This window comes from Camelus bactrianus, chromosome 12, assembly GCF_048773025.1.
Source record: "Camelus bactrianus isolate YW-2024 breed Bactrian camel chromosome 12, ASM4877302v1, whole genome shotgun sequence".
Lineage (NCBI taxonomy): Eukaryota > Metazoa > Chordata > Mammalia > Artiodactyla > Camelidae > Camelus > Camelus bactrianus.
The window spans coordinates 25,408,784-25,426,870 of NC_133550.1; the positions used below are offsets into that span (position 1 = coordinate 25,408,784).

At 39.6% G+C, this 18,087-nt stretch overlaps 1 protein-coding gene across 2 annotated transcripts in view; it reads right to left on the reverse strand.

The window, feature by feature from the left end:
- Positions 1 to 18,087, reverse strand: part of KICS2 (KICSTOR subunit 2) — a 47,807-nt gene that overhangs the window by 22,019 nt on the left and 7,701 nt on the right. Inside the window, exon 3 of one of the 2 annotated variants that reach the window (XR_012510640.1) lies at positions 9,833 to 10,885. Coding sequence is in view for 1 of the 2 variants with exons in the window: in XM_010970518.3 (XP_010968820.2) it covers positions 10,069 to 10,885 (817 nt within the window). In the remaining variant the exon portion in view is untranslated. Of the gene's footprint in view, positions 1 to 6,771; positions 10,886 to 18,087 lie in introns of those variants that run through there. The other variant, XM_010970518.3, reaches the window with a different exon arrangement.

Here is an 18,087-nt window from a genome sequence, read left to right on the forward strand (position 1 = left end):
AGAAAAGAGTTTGGAATTTCTTGGTCAGAATTCAAAGGGGATGACAGTAGTTTCTGACTCATCTCTTGAACCAAATCTTGCCTGAATACCTGTCTCTACAAGAGCAGTCATTAAAGCCCCAACTTTCAACACTAAAAATGGTCATTTTGTTAAAAAACGCCTGCACTGCTCAGCTCTGCACTATCCAAAGAAGCCACACTGCACAGACTATGCCAGAACGGAACGGAGCGTCAGCTCAGGAGCTGTCGCCCTCTACTGGCTACTTCCATGTTATTCTATGCTCAATCTTCTTGCTGCCAAACGATTTTGCAATGATGCTGCTTTTGATACAGACTTTCTAGAGTTTGGACATCAAAGAGATTAAAAAAAAAAATTAACAGAAGCTACCAGCTCCAAAAAAAAAAAACAAAAAACTGATAACCAAAATATCAACCATGTTATTAGGAACCTACAGCATTGTCTAATATCATGCATTTTTGATACTCACTAAACATTTGTTAACTCCAGATAATTAAGACAAAGGCTGCCTTCAATGTGATGCATATGAAGTGATAACAAAAAAGCAGAAGGATCCAAGATACTAGGAAATTTAAAAGTTATACCCACAGAATGGAATAAGGAAATAAACGTTTGGAAATAGTTGGGTTTTTCCCATCATTAAAACTACTTCTGGGGGGGAGGGAGGAAACCCCTACCTTTGTTAGCTGGTGTATGGGAAGTGGCTTTCACAGTAAGCTTAATAAACATATGGTATTTTTGTCAAACATACTTCAATAAAGCTGGAAAACAGTAGAAAGATTAAATTTTGTACCCTTCGCCTTTTTTTTTTTTTGCCATTATCATCTTCCTATATAATTAACATATATGGATGATAAATATAAGTCACCATCACCATCTGATGATGCCAGGAAGCCCTGACAAGTAAGACATTTGTTGATAAGGAAAGGACACATCACTCCTTTCTTCCTATAACTTAAGGAACAGGAGGAAGAAGAAAGAAAATATTGCCCAGACTAACATGTAACTTAGATGTTTAATATTCTTTCTCCTTTCCTTGAAGACCTTCCCCTTCCTAACCCGTCAAAAAATCTACTCAAGAAATCACTAAATGTTTCATAGGGGAGAAAGGAGAGGTTCACACTGCAACCTCCCAACTGATACCCTGAAAGACCTCCCCTTGGGCACTTTTCCCTGCTCGGCAGTGGTGCATCTGAGGGTCTATTTGATTCTATGAGGCAGGGCACAGCCTCTTGGCTCCTCTATCCTATCCCGCACCCTCTTCTTTCCCTTCCCTGGCCCATCCCAATCTTCCTCCAGGGAAACAAAAGGAAAACCCTGCAGGTAACCAGACCAATTCTACTCCAAGTGTTTTCTCAAAGTATTTCTTCCAAAGATTTTATACTTTCCTCCAGAAGAATTTTATTATGGCAGCTGAGCGGTTGACAATTGTCCAGTATTGTTACAATTCTCACTTGTAGGTAGCTGAAGTTTGATAAATCAATACAACTTTTTTTGAAGCAAGGTATCTCTTTAGCTGCTGTAGGTCCCACTTCACTAGAAGTTAATTCCCCGAGGAATTACCAAGCAACTTTTCTTTTCCTCAATATCATCCATCCCTTTAAAAAGTAAGCAAGGTCACAGAGACTCAACTTTGATAAAATGAAACATTATTGCTCCTGGAGATTTGTGCCGGTTTTACAACTAAAAATAACATTTAAAAAAATACGTAAAGAATCACCTTCTCAAGCTTTCCAAGGACAACTGTACTTGCTAAGCCAGATGGTTACAAATACATGTCTCAGAAACTTGGCCTTGTCATTGAAAAGCATAGTTGAAAAAATCTTGCAAATAAGTCGTGTCTGCATTAGTGATTTACTGTGGATTATATGATTCCACCTCAATTCAGCCATATACAATTGTGTCAAAAAAAATTTAGCTGACATGCCCAGACCATGCCAATGGGAGTGTAAAATGAGGTCACATGGATTTATTAATAACCATTGTAAGAAAACTTCAACTCCCCATCCTGCTTAACTGCAGGAATTCCAGGGGCTTGACAAATTCCCCTCCTCACTAGTTCTGGGGATCAGGACCCCACCCCAGTGGTCGGCTGCCTCCGCCACAGGTCTGCTGCTCATCGTCCTGCTTGTATCTGCACCGTTATCCACTGCTCTGCTGCGAACCACCTCCTACAGTTTCTGGACTCAGTCTCCCTCCAACTACTGCTGCCCACAACTGATCTGCTTCCACTGAAGCAAAAGCAGAGACTCTTAATTCTCTGATGACACGGCTCAGCCCAACTGCAACCCTTAGGAAAGACATCTGTCAAAGTTCAGGGAAATGGAAGGGGGCATTACAACACCAAGAACATTTTAAAGCTGTACCAGACGTGGCTACTCAGAGCCTAGATACACTTCTCAATAGTGCTCTTCAGGCTGTGACTCTATCACCTGGGGTATGTGATTATTTTCCAAGAGATATGAGAATAGGGATCATTTCTAGGAAATCAATTTCAGATCCTCAACTTCTGCATAAACTCTTTCCCAAAATGAATTTCTGTGACGGTCCCTTTGATAGGTTAATACTTTCTCCTTTAATAACTGCTTTTCTCCTCCATAAAAACAAACTCACTTCTCACCCATAAGTTTACATGGTATATTAGACAATTTTCCACGGGTGTTTCATGTTTCTGTAGGTCTTGAGACTTGAGAGAGAGGTACTAACTGCCCTTAACTCCAGACTGTCTTTCAAGGATGTCTGTGTCCTTGTGAGCATCCTTGGAACATAGCACATCCCTTTATCTGAACAGCAGACATGTTTACTGCTATGTCCCCTCTCCACCAAAAGATACTGAAGTCCTAATCCCCAGTACCTCAGGACACGACTTTATTTGGAAATAGGCTCACTGCAGATGAAATTAGTTAAGATGAGGTCATACTGCAGCAGGGTGGGCCCCTCGTCCAATGTGACTGGTGTCCTTGTAGAAGACAGCCATGTGAAGATAGACACACACGTAGAGAGAATGCCACATGATGACAAAGGCAGAGACTGGATTTGTGCAGCTATAAGCAAAGGAACACCAAAGATGGCCAGCACACCACAAGAAGCTAGGAATGCAAGGAACGACTCCCCTACAGGTTTCAGAGGGAAGCCAGCCCTGCCACCATCATGACTTCAGACTTTCAGCCATCAGAACTGAGAAACAATACAATTCTGTTGTTTTTAAACCACCCAATTTGTGGTAATTTGCAATGGCAGCCCTGGGGAACAAATACATTTACTGTCTAGAATAACAATGTCTCACTTGGGCAAATGGAAGGTATGCTTATTGACAAAGATGTGGGTTTCCTAAGGTTAGAATTCTCTCCTGAAATGCAACCTATTGTGTGAGCAGGCGTCCATCTGGGCCCATCCACATTGGCCCTGAGGGAAACGGGGCTCCGAGAATCAAAGCAACAATGGTGATTTTCTGGCTATTGCTACTGCTGTGAGTAACTGTCTCCTGTGTTCTGCCAGTATTCCTCAAACTGTGGCAGGATAACTTGTAAAATCTCAGAAACTTCACAGCTCTTAACATGGGGTACTGCTCCACGGTGTAAAGACCTCTGCCCACCAAAGGAACATTTAAACAATGGGCTTCATTAACCAACTCACCACAGACACAGTACCTACTCATTTCATTGAAAGAGGTATTTCAAATAAAAGGTTCCAATAAAATTTCTAATATATATGTCATTTGGTCATTAGACTCTTAGAACCTTATAGTAACAGAGAGAACATGTATATTTACATACATATATATATATATATAAAATATGCTGAGAAGTATTTAATAGGGTGATCAACAAAGACCTTTAAGAAAAAAAAATCATATTAGGATAATTTCTGTGGGAGAAGTAGAATGGAATTCAGGGCGCAAAAGGAGCAACAGAATATTTCCAACTGTTACAAACGCTGATTAAGAGATTTTTAAATACTTAACTTGGCAGCTACTGAGTCTCTATTATACCAAGATTTCACTGGGTCCATTTAAAAGAACAATGAACACTTTTACCTTAAATGTGAATCTCTATAATACACAATAAAATGAATTATTTGAGACATTTAAATGTGATGATGATTTCAGATTTTGTTTTTTTTAAATCCATCAAGTTATCGTGGTTTTTCCAAAACTGACAGAGAGGTTTACAGGTAGAACGGTTTGAAGACTAGTCACTGCCTTCCTGTTTACAGCCCGCTCAGCACTTGGCCTGCCTGGGTGGCTGAAGCCAGCTTGCCTCACTCCCCAGCACTGACCAGTTAGGCCCCATGTTTGTCATGTTTGACTGCCGTGTCACCATCCTCAGCACAGTTGATGTTTAACTGTAGTCAAGTGAATGCATGTTGAATCCTGGAAAGGGGTCATGCATATCCTCTGTCTGCTTCTGGTTTGGAGACCAGCTGCTCTACCACTGGTCCAGCCTGGGGTGACTGAAACCAGGATGACTCTGGAATCAAGGGGGGTCTTACACTGCCAGATGTTAATACACCAAAAATGAAATGAGTCTAGACCCCATCTGTAAATGTGACCAGCTGAGTCCTTATACATCTCAGATCAAATGAGGCATCAGATTTTCAAATTCAACCAAATTCTGGAATTACTCTACAGGTTTTAAGACCAGCAGAAGCCCCCTAGGGACAAAGTCGGCCAACATCCCAGTGATTATCTTCCCCTGCTAGGTCAATGTCGAGGGTCATCCTACATTTTCCTGTCACCACTGCAGGGCTAAGCAGTTCGTCAGATGCATGTCAGCACGGCTGCCTCTCCTGCCCCTCCCCGGTTTCTACCACCACTCAGAACCCCGCCCCCAGGTGCGGACGTTCGGTAGGGGCTGCAGAAAGCAGGACCCACTTGCATCCCTCTGTTTTCCAGCACTGATATCTGGCACATACCATATGGTTTTAAATTTAAAGTATCCCAGAAACTGACTTCACTCTCAAAAGCAGATTGAAAAAATATGCAGACAAGTAAAAATACTGACATTCAATGAAGCCTCATGGATTTACAAGATATCAAGAGAAGTCTCCAAAGGCACAAGTACATATCAAGCCTATTTCTTCTGACTCATTTCCTCTGGAGAAGCAGCTTAGAATTCTTCAGGCAAAAGGTCATGAAATAACTGCGCTGGTAGAAAAACTAGAGGGGGAATTGCTGAACTCTACCTACAGGGCTTTCCTGGGAAGTCAAGCGGTGTGTTTTTTTTTTGCTTCTCGCTTGGATGGGGAAAAAAATCTATTTTTTTAAACTTTCTTAAAGGAAAAACAAAATCAGAAGTTAATGTAATGTTTTCATACAGATGAATTATAGAAAAGAGACAAAGAATGTCCTTTCACTTAATAGTAGAAATTATAGGGAAAATATACATAGAAAGATTTTAGTTCTGAGTAGCTTTTCTTGCGGAATAATCTGCTAGATACATACAGCACTGCTTGGCTGTAGTTGGCTAAGTGTCTTGTGGGCTCACAATGTGGCTGGGCTTAATTGTGGTCACCCCATTAGTGTCATTACTGAACTTTTCCCCTTCTAAATTCCTTCACAACCGCCTGAAAAGGACTAACCCATTGTAGAAACAAAATAAATACTTTCAGATGCTGCTTTCCAAAATTGGGTCTGAGACGACTAGGGTATGTCCTGGCTCCCTGAGGCATGGGAAAATGTTCAGTGGCTAAAGTGGAATTGTTGAGGAAGGTATTAGAAACTAAAAAAAGGGAGGGAGGGAGGTAAAAAGCAGAGGAAAATAGTTAACAGTAATAGAGACAAAATTAACCATGAGGAGGAAATAAGGAAAGATCATAATATTTACATAAAAGTGTCTTACACTAAGGGGGAAACAATGACGGCTTTGTTTCAAATTCGAGGTTAGATGTAAGAGGCAGAAGGCAGAAATCCTCATAAATTCTTACATATTTCTTTTAAAACTTCCCAGTGTCTCTGGAAGATGCTATCCAATTAATTCATTATTTTTAAAACTGGCAAAAGAATCAAGCACTTATCCAGTCATTTCTTCTGAACTGTTCTTCAAGGTAATCAAATAGTTGGAGGTGAAGTTTCTCTTTGTAGATTTCTGTCTAATAAATGAAAATGAAATGACATAATTGGAATATCACCATTTTGTAACCTCTAGTGATATAACCAATCTAGGGAATGCCAGGTATTGGCTGTTTAATAAAACACACAAAAAAATGAAGGAAGGAAAGAAGGCTGGGAGGGAGGGAGGAAAAGAGGGAGAGAGCGATGGAGGAAGGGAGAGAGTCACAGACATAGTAAACAAACTTATGGGTATGGGGGAGGGTGGGACGGGGGTTGGGAAGGGATAAACTGGGAGTTTGAGATGTGCAAATACTAACCACTATATATAAAATAGATAAAAAAATAAATTTCTAATGTATAGCACAGGGAACTATACTCAATATCTTGTAGTAACCTATAATGAAAAAGAATATGAAAACAATTATATATATGTACATGTATGACTGAAACATTATGCTGTACACCAGAAATTGACACACTGCAACTGACTATACTTCAATTAAAAAAAAGCAAGAAAGAGAGAAATTCAGAGAAAGACTGAATCTGATCAAACATTGTGATCTAATTCCCAGTATAAAGGTGGGAAAAAGAACAGAAAACATGTTACACAACAGTTTTGAGGACACCATCAACAAAACTCTGACTGTAAAAAGTTCACAGGAGAATTGAACTAAACATTTCAAAAGGCAGAGACTGTCAGATTGACAAGCAGAGTTGGTTACCGCTCTTTTTAATCAGTCTTCTCTCTTTAGTTCTCACTACAGACACTTTAAAAACAAAGATACAAAGAATGAAAAGTGAGAATATGGAAAAAGACATAACATGCAAACAGGAAGTTTAAGCAAGCTGGGAAGGTCATAAAAATATGAGGCAAAACAGACTCCAAAGCAGTAGTAATGGAAATAAAGTAGGAAACTTCATAACAATTAAACGGTTAATACAAGAGAAAGACAGAAAAACTATAAATGTATATGGACCTAATAAAAGGGCTTAAAAATACAAAATGCAAAAAACTGAGAGAAATAAATCTACAGTCGCCGTTGGAGATTTTAACTCACCCCTCTCATGATAGAGCAACCAGACAAAAAAATACCAGTAAGAAAATACAAGACGTGACATGATGCCACCATCAATCAATCATAAAAATTTGGGAACAAAGAACCACAAAGACTCTAAAATAAGTGGAGTGGGTGGGTTGGTTAGACATTTATCTGCCTCTTCTTTTAAACTAGTTCTTTAAGTACTGTTCACACTTAATAACTAAGCATAGGTTTGTCACCGATCAGAAGAGAAAGACGAGAACAGGAGAGGTGTTAAGTTTAAAGAAAGAGTGGTCCATCGTTTATTTATACGGCGTTCAAACTCAGGCAAGCTTGCAAAGCCTTTTTTACATGCGTGATCTCACTCCATTCTTACACGTCCTTTGAAAAAGGCAGCCCGCGTTGCCTTAACCCCATTTTACAGACAAGGAAATCAAGCGCAGAGGCTCACCTGCCAAACAGAACTGCAAGTTTGCTGCTGGGTCAAAGGGTGAACTTATTTAGATTATTCCCCTGGGTGACTCTACTGGGAGTGCAGTGAAATGCTAACAATTTTGTTTCTTCAAAGTAAATTTTCTCCAGTATTTCCAAACACACAAAGCAATCGTACAAAGAGCATTAGCTCCTCAGTTAAGAATTCAGCTTTACTGTCACACACACACCAAAAGTGCCATAGTCAGATACCAGGCTGTTCCCCAAAGGACAAAGTCGTAAACGTTCACCCTGTGTCCGAACAGCCTAAAGTGAACACTCCTTGACGGAGTTGTTGGCAAACTAAGTGTTGACCACATTGCTGGTTACCCATAAAAACTGATTAAGCTGTGGTTTAGAAACAAATTTCAAAGCAAGCAGTCTGCAGAAAATATGGGACTGACTCTTCCAATTAGCAAAACTCAGACTCTATAGATCATTTTGTTACTGATTTTAGACGACAAATCTTAGGGTAAAATGACTTTGTTTCTCAGCTTGAACGAAAATATGTTTAAAAATAAATATACAATTCAAATATGTTCTAGGCAAGGACTAGTTATTTAAATACTGTATAAATGTTTTATTTACACTCTCTTCCATGTTCCACTGAGGCATATTTCTTTTAGGTACATGGGAGACTGTATCATTAAGGCTAATGGTGGTTTTCTCTAGAAAAAAAAAATACATGAACACCAAAGGAATATTTTTCAGCTTCTTGGCAAAACACAAAAGGGAGGGGAAATGATGTGACTTTTTAGTTCCAATTGTTTTCAATTTTTTCTGTCAGCTCAATGTTGTAAAATGTGTCCACATTTTATAGAACCTGAGTACATAAAATGCAGAGGTAAATCACTACTTTCTGTCTAAAGCAAACTGGCTTTTTACAAATCATTTGACTTTTACTTAAAAAAAGAAAAGAAAGAAAGAAAAGAAAGAAAAGAAAACATGCTCTCCCCAGAAAATAACAGGCCAGTGGGTTCTTCTACCAGGGAGTCCGGTTTGAGGTGGGCAGGCCCCCCGCATGGACTCAGAGGGGCGCCCTGGCCCCTGCCGGCTGCGGCTGCCCCGTGTAGTCACCAGAAACAGGACTGAGCTGATCACGACACTGCATACAAGTTTTGAAGAAACTACCAAATAGTAACAACTCAATTACCTTTCGTGGCTTATTTTTATTCCAAAGCAATAACCGAGAAGGGAAGGTCTCCACGGCCCGTTTTGCCTTCACTGATCCACCTCCTTCCCCACAAACACCTACTGAAGGAAGGTGTTAAAGCAGCATGTGTTAAGAAGCATCACCGCTTCTAAAAATAATCTGGGGGAGCCAGGCATGAAACCCAAGTTCAGGTGTGCTTAACTACAGAATTGATTACTCAACTAGGAAGGGCGTTCTTTTGAACGCACAACTGGTTTTTAGCAAGTAAAAGGTATCAAGACCTGCACTGTGATTTTGTAAAAGTAGGCTAAGTCGCGTGAATTTACGCGTAAAAGTAGTGAAAAACCAAGACTGCGTGCTTTTTCAGCCTAAAAATAACCAGGGGGTGGAACCAAACGGGAACCTACATTTCAGCAGAAAGGTGATAAACAGAGAGCCAAGCAGATACGATGCTGAACAACGAAGAAACCCCACTTAATGGCTTATGCTGACTTGAAAACAGAGCGAAAAATTCAAACTTTTAAAAAATTCTTTCTTGGAGGGAGGCTGCGGCGGGGCGAGGGGCCTGCCTCCCGCGCCGCGTTCTGCAACCTGACCCCTGCCCGCCGCACTCGCCCGGCGATCCGGCCGGCCGGCCACCCGCTCCCCTCGAGCTCGAAAAATTCAAACTTTACAAAGGTGAAAACAAACGCAGTTAGGTGTGTAGGTCACCCGCCAAAATAACCCATGACTATTAGAGTTGCCGTGAAGCTCCTCAGAACTGTTAAAACCTGACAATACGCAACCACTCTGATTCACCTTCGATTCCAATAACTGACAGAAATTTCTCACCTAATTTTGGCATCAAAAAAATGAGTTTGTTGATCAGAATCGTGAAACTTAAAATTTCACTATAATTTGCTAATTTAATAGTAAAAAAGCCATTTAATATCGTACGCCAATCACTCACCAAGGAAGTGGGAGAAGGAGACGGCGTTTGGAGTTGCATCGGAACACAATGTTTACAACAACATAAAATATCCAGAAAGGTAAATCAAAAGCCAATAAATATCCAGTCTACATGAAATACAGGAAAAGAGGAGAAAACACTGAGAGTACCTTGCTGTACCACGGAGACAGGAGCCATGATCCCTTCCTAGGTTACTCTTTGGATATGTAATGCAGTTGGCTTTAATTGCTTAAGAGTGTGTGATACAATTAGGGAGAATCTGTCTTTAATTTAGCTCTGAAAGAAGCACGAATGCACGAAAACTCTAATCACAGACCACTGTGGATTGTTAGAGCAATTAAGAACACAATGTCCAGCCTTGAAAACCTTGCACACATATCACCTGCTAACCTTTGGATCCAGGTTTCAGACTTGCAAAAACCTTGGGGTTCTTAAGGGCAAGCGAGATCTCGTTAAGGAAGGAAATAAAGTGGGAGTCTCTTTCGGATTTCTTTGACTCAAAAATGACAACAATGGTAAAGTGAGGCTCTGGGCGGGTGAGGAAGTAGGTGCTCTGAACTTTGTCGTCATAGAAGTGGACCACTTTCTCCAAGCTGTTCAGGTCGGACGTGCGGTCTGTCATGATCATGATGACATTGGGCCAGTGCATGACAGGCCTGTCGCTGGGCAGAGACACCACGGCCGGATACTGATCCACGCCCTTTGGGGCCTCTCTGTAGGAATGGGGGTGGTGATAGCCGTGACCCTGAAAGCTCTCGGAACCTCGGTTGTCAAAGATTAAGGACACGTTGGCAGCATCGTATTTCCTGATGAAGCTGGAAATCTTTCCAAAGAGGTCTGGGTTGGCTTTTGCAGTCAGTGTTTTCATTTCCGAAGCAGTTGTCTGTCGGCTCAGTGCCTCGTGAAAGTAAAAGCTAAATTTGGCAAGAAGCATGTTTTTGAGTTTCATTAGCCAAAGGAAAAGGTGTGGGGGCTGAACGGCCTTCTGAGACTGCCCTCCAAACAGATGTTTCTTGGTCTCCCGTTGCTTTTCAAAGATCTGGCCCCAGGTCTGGAGCTTGGTGTGAGCGCTGTGTAAATTAACCAGAGACGGAAGAAACTTCCACTCGGAGACCTGAGCCTGGGCCTTCAGTAGATGACTCAGGACATCGACTTCCAGCTGGAAACTGCTTTCCAGGGGACTGAGGATGGGGTGGTGAAATCTAAAAGGGGAAGGGAAATTTACAGAACTAAGTGGAAATGTGATACCCAGATGACATTTTCTAGCCTCAAAAAAAAAAAAAAAAAAAAAAGCAGAACAGTGTGGTCAGACAACTAATATTATGTTTGGGGGCTGAGAGTGAAGGAAAGATGGAAGGACTCCATGTTGATTTATTTAAAAGATTGTTCTGACCTAACTTCACCATCTCAGAATTATGTCAGCATCATAGACTCCCCTGGAAATAGCCTGATGTCAAAAAAAAAAAGAGTGGCTACCTTCTTTTCCTTCTTTTTAAATACAGAGAAATTGAATTAGCTATCAGTCTTTCTTATTTCATTTATTCTGGGAATTATATTTATTATGAGAACATTATCATCAAAACAAGGCATCCTATGATTTAAATGAAATGAAGGAATTTCTCCCTGGTGCAATCAGAATTATTATAAGAAGTGGGGGGGAAAGTAAGCACTTCTCTCACCAAGTGACTCTGTATCACTCTATCGTGCCTATATACCAGTAGTTAAAATAACTGACAAATAAAATGCAATATTGATAACTAAAAAAACAAAAAAACAAAAAACAAGGCATCCTATTTTCAGGGTGTCGTCCAAAAGAGGCAAAGAAAAGGTCACTAAAACATCTTTTAAATGTGTATAGAACACATAAACTTATTTAATGCTCTCAGTAACTCTAAAAGGTATTATTAAACCTATTTTGCAGATGAGAGTAGAGACTATAAACCAGTATCTGAAATATGGTATATAATCAATCAATGTTTATTAAAGGAATAGAACATTTACCAAAAGCTCTCATTCCATCCTAGTTCCCAAATTCCCTTCATATTTAATCGCAGTTAAAAACAAAATGGTGGCCTAATTAAAAAAGTCTTACACTTCAGTCACTTTCCATTTATCTCAGGATAAAATCCAAAATCCTTAAAAAGGCTTACAAGGCCTTGAAGAATCTGGCCCCTTCTCAGCTGGAGCCGCATTCCCATTCTTCTCACTTTCTCCAGACATTAAATAATTAGAAATGTGACGCTATCATAAAGGTTAAGGTAATAGTGCTGTTGCGTTTCTACTTGTTCCAGACAGAATGTTTTTTAGAATTTTTTGACCGTGACTTACAGTAAGAAATACTAGGTGACTAAGGACATATACCTGTAGATAAATAAAAGGTTTTAAAATTTCATATTCACCCTTACTATGCAAAATGTACTCTTGATATTTAGTAATATATAGAGAGAGGACTATATATATTAATATATAAATTAGAGGACTACTCACTAAATTAATTTTATGATTCATGGACTGCTACCTGCTGTTTGTAAAACATCTTTCTACTTCCCTTGTATAGTAGATTGAAGGGGGTGGGGACAAGATGTGTGAGGAGCCTCTCTCCCAGGCAGAGGTGGGAAAAGCGCACCCGCAAAGACCCTGAGGCCAGTAAGAGCTTGACCCGCTTCCATCACCACTACTTTCTGCTACTTTAGGTCTCCTCTTTAGAGTCACCTCCTTAGAAATGTCTTTTCTGTCCAACCCAGACTAGGTCGGGCCCCCTGACTACATCCTCTAGTTTCTTATGACCTGTCTTCCCTTGTGGTAGCTTAATCATATAATTTATCAGACAAACTGGGACATAGGGTCACCCTTGCTTTGAGCTCCTCCTGAGGGGAAGTAAAAGCTGCCCACTTCCTTCACTCCTTATCTCGAACCTATAGCACATAGTAGAAAATTGGTCAACGCAGTAACTGTGTTAAGAGCTGAATCCTAGTTTCTGCCTCATTGATTCCGTCTTTTGCTTATGATCTCAAATGAAGTTCTGTAACAATGAGATGGAAGGGTTACAGAGAGGCCTCTCTGTATGGACCACTTAGAGGTTTTTGCTCATCTTTTTCTTCTGAAAAATGCCCAGGGAGTTTCAGTGTCTGCATGGCCTGGTACATCCTCCTTCTCAAGGAGCCTAGAGGAAGCCCTTATACTCTTCCTCAAGTTCCAATGCATCTGGGGAGGTTTCAGGAATCATCTTAGCAAGATATGGGAAGATCTAGCATTTTCTGAGCATACCCCACGCCCCAGGCACCATGGGAGATGCTTTACAGGCCTGAGCCCACGTGATTTATTGCTTCACTGTCAATGAGACCTGCGAGTCTTACACAGCTGTTTTGGCCTCAGCTGAAGAGGATAATGCTGGTCATCAATTAAACAATTAGGGAAAAAAAATCACAAGTATATCAAGATTTTTTAAAAATCTATTTAAACACAATGTCTTGTGATTCAGAGAGCCCACACTAGGTTGGATATTATAAGATAGAAACTGATTATCATATGATAAATAGGATGCAGTTATTCACATGACAGTAACACACTGTTTTTTTCTCTATTACTGGCATTTTACAATTCACATCCTTCAAGTTAGGGAAGCTAAAACGTGGGTGGAAGATATAGTCTAATAATACACTCAAAGAATCAGATAGATACACCAGATGTCAAATCCTCTGGTTCATGTGCTCAATTAATTTGGACTCTTCAAACACTACACAATTCAAAATAAACATTAAGAAAGTCTAATACACACACACTATAGCATGTCTCAAAATCTCTGCATTCTAAGAAATGCTCTTACCACCTTAGCCTTCAGGCAACTTGACGGTTAATGAGCATTAAGTATAACAAGATTCTATAATCATGGGTATCAAGAAAATCTGCCAAGGAACTACAAACACAGTAAGACTGTTAATAACCAGGAAAATGGTATCATTCTACCACAAATAACAAAACTTGAAGTGATTTTTCTGTTTCCAGTAGGAAATCCATTTATATCCAAGGTTCTCCTTGAAAGAACATGAATTCTCTGTACAACCCTTCACAAAGAATTCTGCACAAGCTCTTCCATAAACATATGCTAAAAGTGTTTAGACGTTCAACATTTATTAGGATGAAACGTGAATGCTGAAGATACTTTTCATCCTTAAAAAGAGCTATAAATTCATGCTAATGTTATTCTGCCAAGACTTTGAGATTAGCGTTATGTTGTAGCATTTTCCCATTCCCACTCTGTGCCTCATACCTATTCGCATCTCACACCATGGCGGGGGTGGGGGGAGTCTGTTAAATTGTTGTAATCCAAAAATATATACCTCAGCTATGGCAGCAAGCTTGAGAGAGTCTGAATACAGAATAAATTGACAACTATTTGCAGAAAACATCTACTCCAAAAAAAAGCCAAAAAAGAAGACAGAAAAAGAGAGAAAGAGCTCGAGCACACACTCCCTCCCCATCAAGGAGTTCCTTCCAAAAGTATGTGAGTCCCCTGCATGTGAGTAGTCAGAAGCCCAATAAAAAATAAAACTGTAGCACCATGGGAATATATGAAATGTCACAGAACTGCACACTTTAAAATGGTTAAAACAGTAAGTTTTATGTTATGTATATTTCACCAGTTTTAAAAATCTATAATCTCATTTAAAACAATTAGTTTACTAGTTTTTAGATACAAATTGGGGAGGAGGCTGTAGCTCAGTGGTAGAGCGTGTGCTTAGCATGCACGAGGTCTTGGGTTCAATCCCCAGTACGTCCGTGAAAAAATAAATAAGCCTAATTACCACCCGGTTCCAAAAAAAAAAAAAAAAGTAGAAGCAGATACAAATGTGCTGCTGAAGAAATAAAGATGAATTAGCCAAAGGTTTGCCCTATAGGACTTCCCCTGGTAAAAGGAGATATTTACAATGGACACAGGTAGGAAGTAATACCTCTCTTACAAGGGGTACAAATCAAATAATAGTTTAGAAAAAAAGAGCAATTCCTTTTGGTAGAAAGATTGTGCAGGCTGTAGAGGAGATAGGATTTGAACTGAGCCATAAAGCTTAAAGAGAAGGTAGATTTAGCCAGGTGAAGATGAGGGCTTAACTCTCTGGCCCCAATTCTTAACCACCCCTGATTCCACACCCTTGGCTGTGTGTGCCTCTGCAGCTCCTCCCACCAGAGGGGAAGGGTACCTTCCCACCCCGACCACAGATCGGGCTCTGTGATGTGCTTTGGCCACAGGGATGGTAACAGATCTGACGCAAACAAAGGCTAAAAAGGAGGTGGGTCGGGCTTGCTCTCTTGCACTTGGGCCATCATCCCTGGGTAGCTGCTTCCCCGCTAACCTTGGGCTCAGAACGAGCGCACTGGAGCTGACGAGACCCAGTGCTCACAGCTATAAGCCAGGCCCCAGGAGACCAGTCGCATTAAGCAGAGCTTCCCAGCTTAGGCCAGCCAACTCCCAGTAGGCCTGCAAGCCTGCAAGTATGATTTTTGGGGTGGTCTGTTATACAGAATGATTATTTCAACAAGTGATGCATAGTGGGACAGGATGGGGTTCAGAACATGCTACCCCAAAATATGGCATCTTGGTATACTGACCATTTTAAGCTGAACGAATTTGAGAAATGGCAGGAAGGACTTTCTGACCCCCTTGTGAAGCAGGTCACGAAACCTTCAGGTAAGACGTTCCCTCCCTGTACCCTGAGGAAAGGCGCATCCTTATCTTCAAAGACAAAAGGTCACAGACAGGAATCTGAATGAACAGGCCTCACTGTTTCCCCCAGTTTAGTACATTTAGCTCACACCTTTTTTCATCCTAGCACATTTTTTCCACATCCCTCCACTCTTCACCAAATCTAGCATAAAAACACAGGTTTAAGGACTTCTTTGGGCCTTCATTTCTTTACGAAGGCTTCCATACCTGATAAAACCTATATTAAATACATTTGTATGCTTTCCACTTGTTAATCTGTCTTTTGTTAAATGGCCCCCAGTTGAGAACTTAGATGGGTAGAGGAAAAAGATATTCTTTCCTCCCCTACAAATTCAAGGACTTTCTAAGCAAACTAAGTAACAGGAACCAAGGTAGGAAATGGGAAATTCGGGGAATACATTACATTGTGGACTGTGTTGGGGGCTTCTGCTTAAATCCTCAAAGTTTTCTCTTTGAAGCCGCTTCCTTTTTACTAAGAATTTGAGTGCAATTTAAGGCATCTGATGGGCCTTAGATAATTTGAAAAGGTAGGCTGGGGAAAGATCACAGAAAGCCTTGGATTTTCACTGTTAAGATCTACATACGTCAAATGCCTACAGCAGAATGAGCCCCACAGAAATTGCACTATTGTTAGTTTTGCTTATGAAATTTTCAGGGGGCAATAAACAACCTTGTTGAACTACACACACACAACTAACTTTCATTAATAGTCTTATAATCAAAACAAACAAAAACACAACAACAACAACAAAAAATAGTCTTATCATCACAAATCTGTTTTTGAAGGAAAAAGGGCATAAAGCCTAAATAATTCACAGTTCTGCCTTTGGTAAGAATTCTGCCATTTGAAGCATTCAGATTAAAAAAAAAAATGTGCTTCCTAAAATGCAATAAGAAATTTTATGTAACTCAGTTTTTTAAAAAAATGTTTTTTAAATTCTAGCAATAAAATTATGGTTAAAGAATAAAAATCATTTAATAGAATATTATTGCCACATCAGATAGATTTTTAAAAGCTGTCTAGAATGCACAAATTGCTAACTTCTTTAAAAGAATTATTTCTTAAAAATTATCTTCTATAACTAGTGGTTACCAGTGGGGAGAAGGAAGTGGGGAAGGGCACCATCGGGGTAGGGGATTAAGAGGTACAAACTATTATGTATGATAGACACTACAAGGATACATTGTACAACACAGGAAATACAGCCAATATTCTATAATAACTGTAAATGGAGTATGACCTTTAAAAAACTGTGGATCACTATACTGTACACCTGTAACATATAATATTGTATATCAAATATGTCAATTAAAAAAAGTATGTTCTTGATGTAGGAGAGTAAATACTAATTTGCATTTAAAATCTATCTTCCAGTTTTGTTTTAACCAGATTAGCCAAAATTTTCTTTTATGCCCATTGTACAAAACAGTTGGGTAAATAAATTCAAAATAAATTCAGAATCAAAAAATGTTCCACTGATGCTTTCTTGGGGAAAAAAACAAAACAAAAACAAACCCAAGCTCTACTTCTCAAAAGTATTCAAGGAATAGTAGACACCCTGACCCTCCATGAGTTAAATCCATATTTTTTCTTCTAATGAAAACTCAAATGATTAATGTTAATTATTTAGTCTGAAATGCAGCATCACAAATGACTGTGATTCTTAAACAAGAATTTATATTTGCTTAGTAATGTAGTAAGTTTGCCTAAAGAAGAAACCTTTAACATCATTCTAATCTGAGCACAACTGGCTTCCAGAGGAAAAAACAAAACACGTTTTCCCTTCGTCTCTGAAAGCAGATGGGACATTGCAATAACTCATACTGAATCTGCATCTCAAATCAGTGCCAGAGGTTTAGACTCCACGATACACATCACACTTGTTAACTTTTTAATACAAAAGCATTTCACTGGGGGACAAGGGGTATAGCTCAGAGGTAGAGTGCGTGCTTAGCATGTACAAAGTCCTAGATTCAATCCCTGGTACCTCCACTAAAAATCATTAACAAATAGATAAACCTAATTACCTCCCACCCCAAAAATTAAAATAAAATCCTTTTTTAAAGCATTTCATTGTTTGAAAGATGAAAGATTCACACAATTTTTTTTATCAGTGTTCTGATGTGGATCATGTATATTGGGACAAATCAATAGTCCCTGAAAGATAACTTGGGCCATTTGGGAAAAGGATTAACTCTTTCAATACAACAGAATACCAAAATATGAATTATTTCTCTAGAACACCGGAACCACCAAAAAAGTGTGCTTGGTGTAGCACAGATGTCAAATCAAAAAGACTACAGAAAAAGGAATGTTATCCTGGCAAAGGGCAAATCATGTTAATTTATATCTAAAATAATTCCACTTCCCAAAGAAAATCAATGTATTATGCAGAATCTCAACTTTTCAGAAATTCTAAACTACAGAATTTATATTCAAATTAACCCAAAGCCTCTTAGATAATTTTCAGACTGGATTGTGTCTGTGATCAGTAATTCCCTATTAATTAGACAAAGGTAGCACTGATGGAGGATGGAGACTACAGATGAAAACCCCTGTTGACCATCTGTGATAATACAACCCAGCTCCATCTGTATCCACTCAGCAGGATGAGGGGTGCACCCAAGTACTGCCCTAAGAGCTTCCAGAATGAAATCTGGGCTTTTGCTACTGCAATGGAA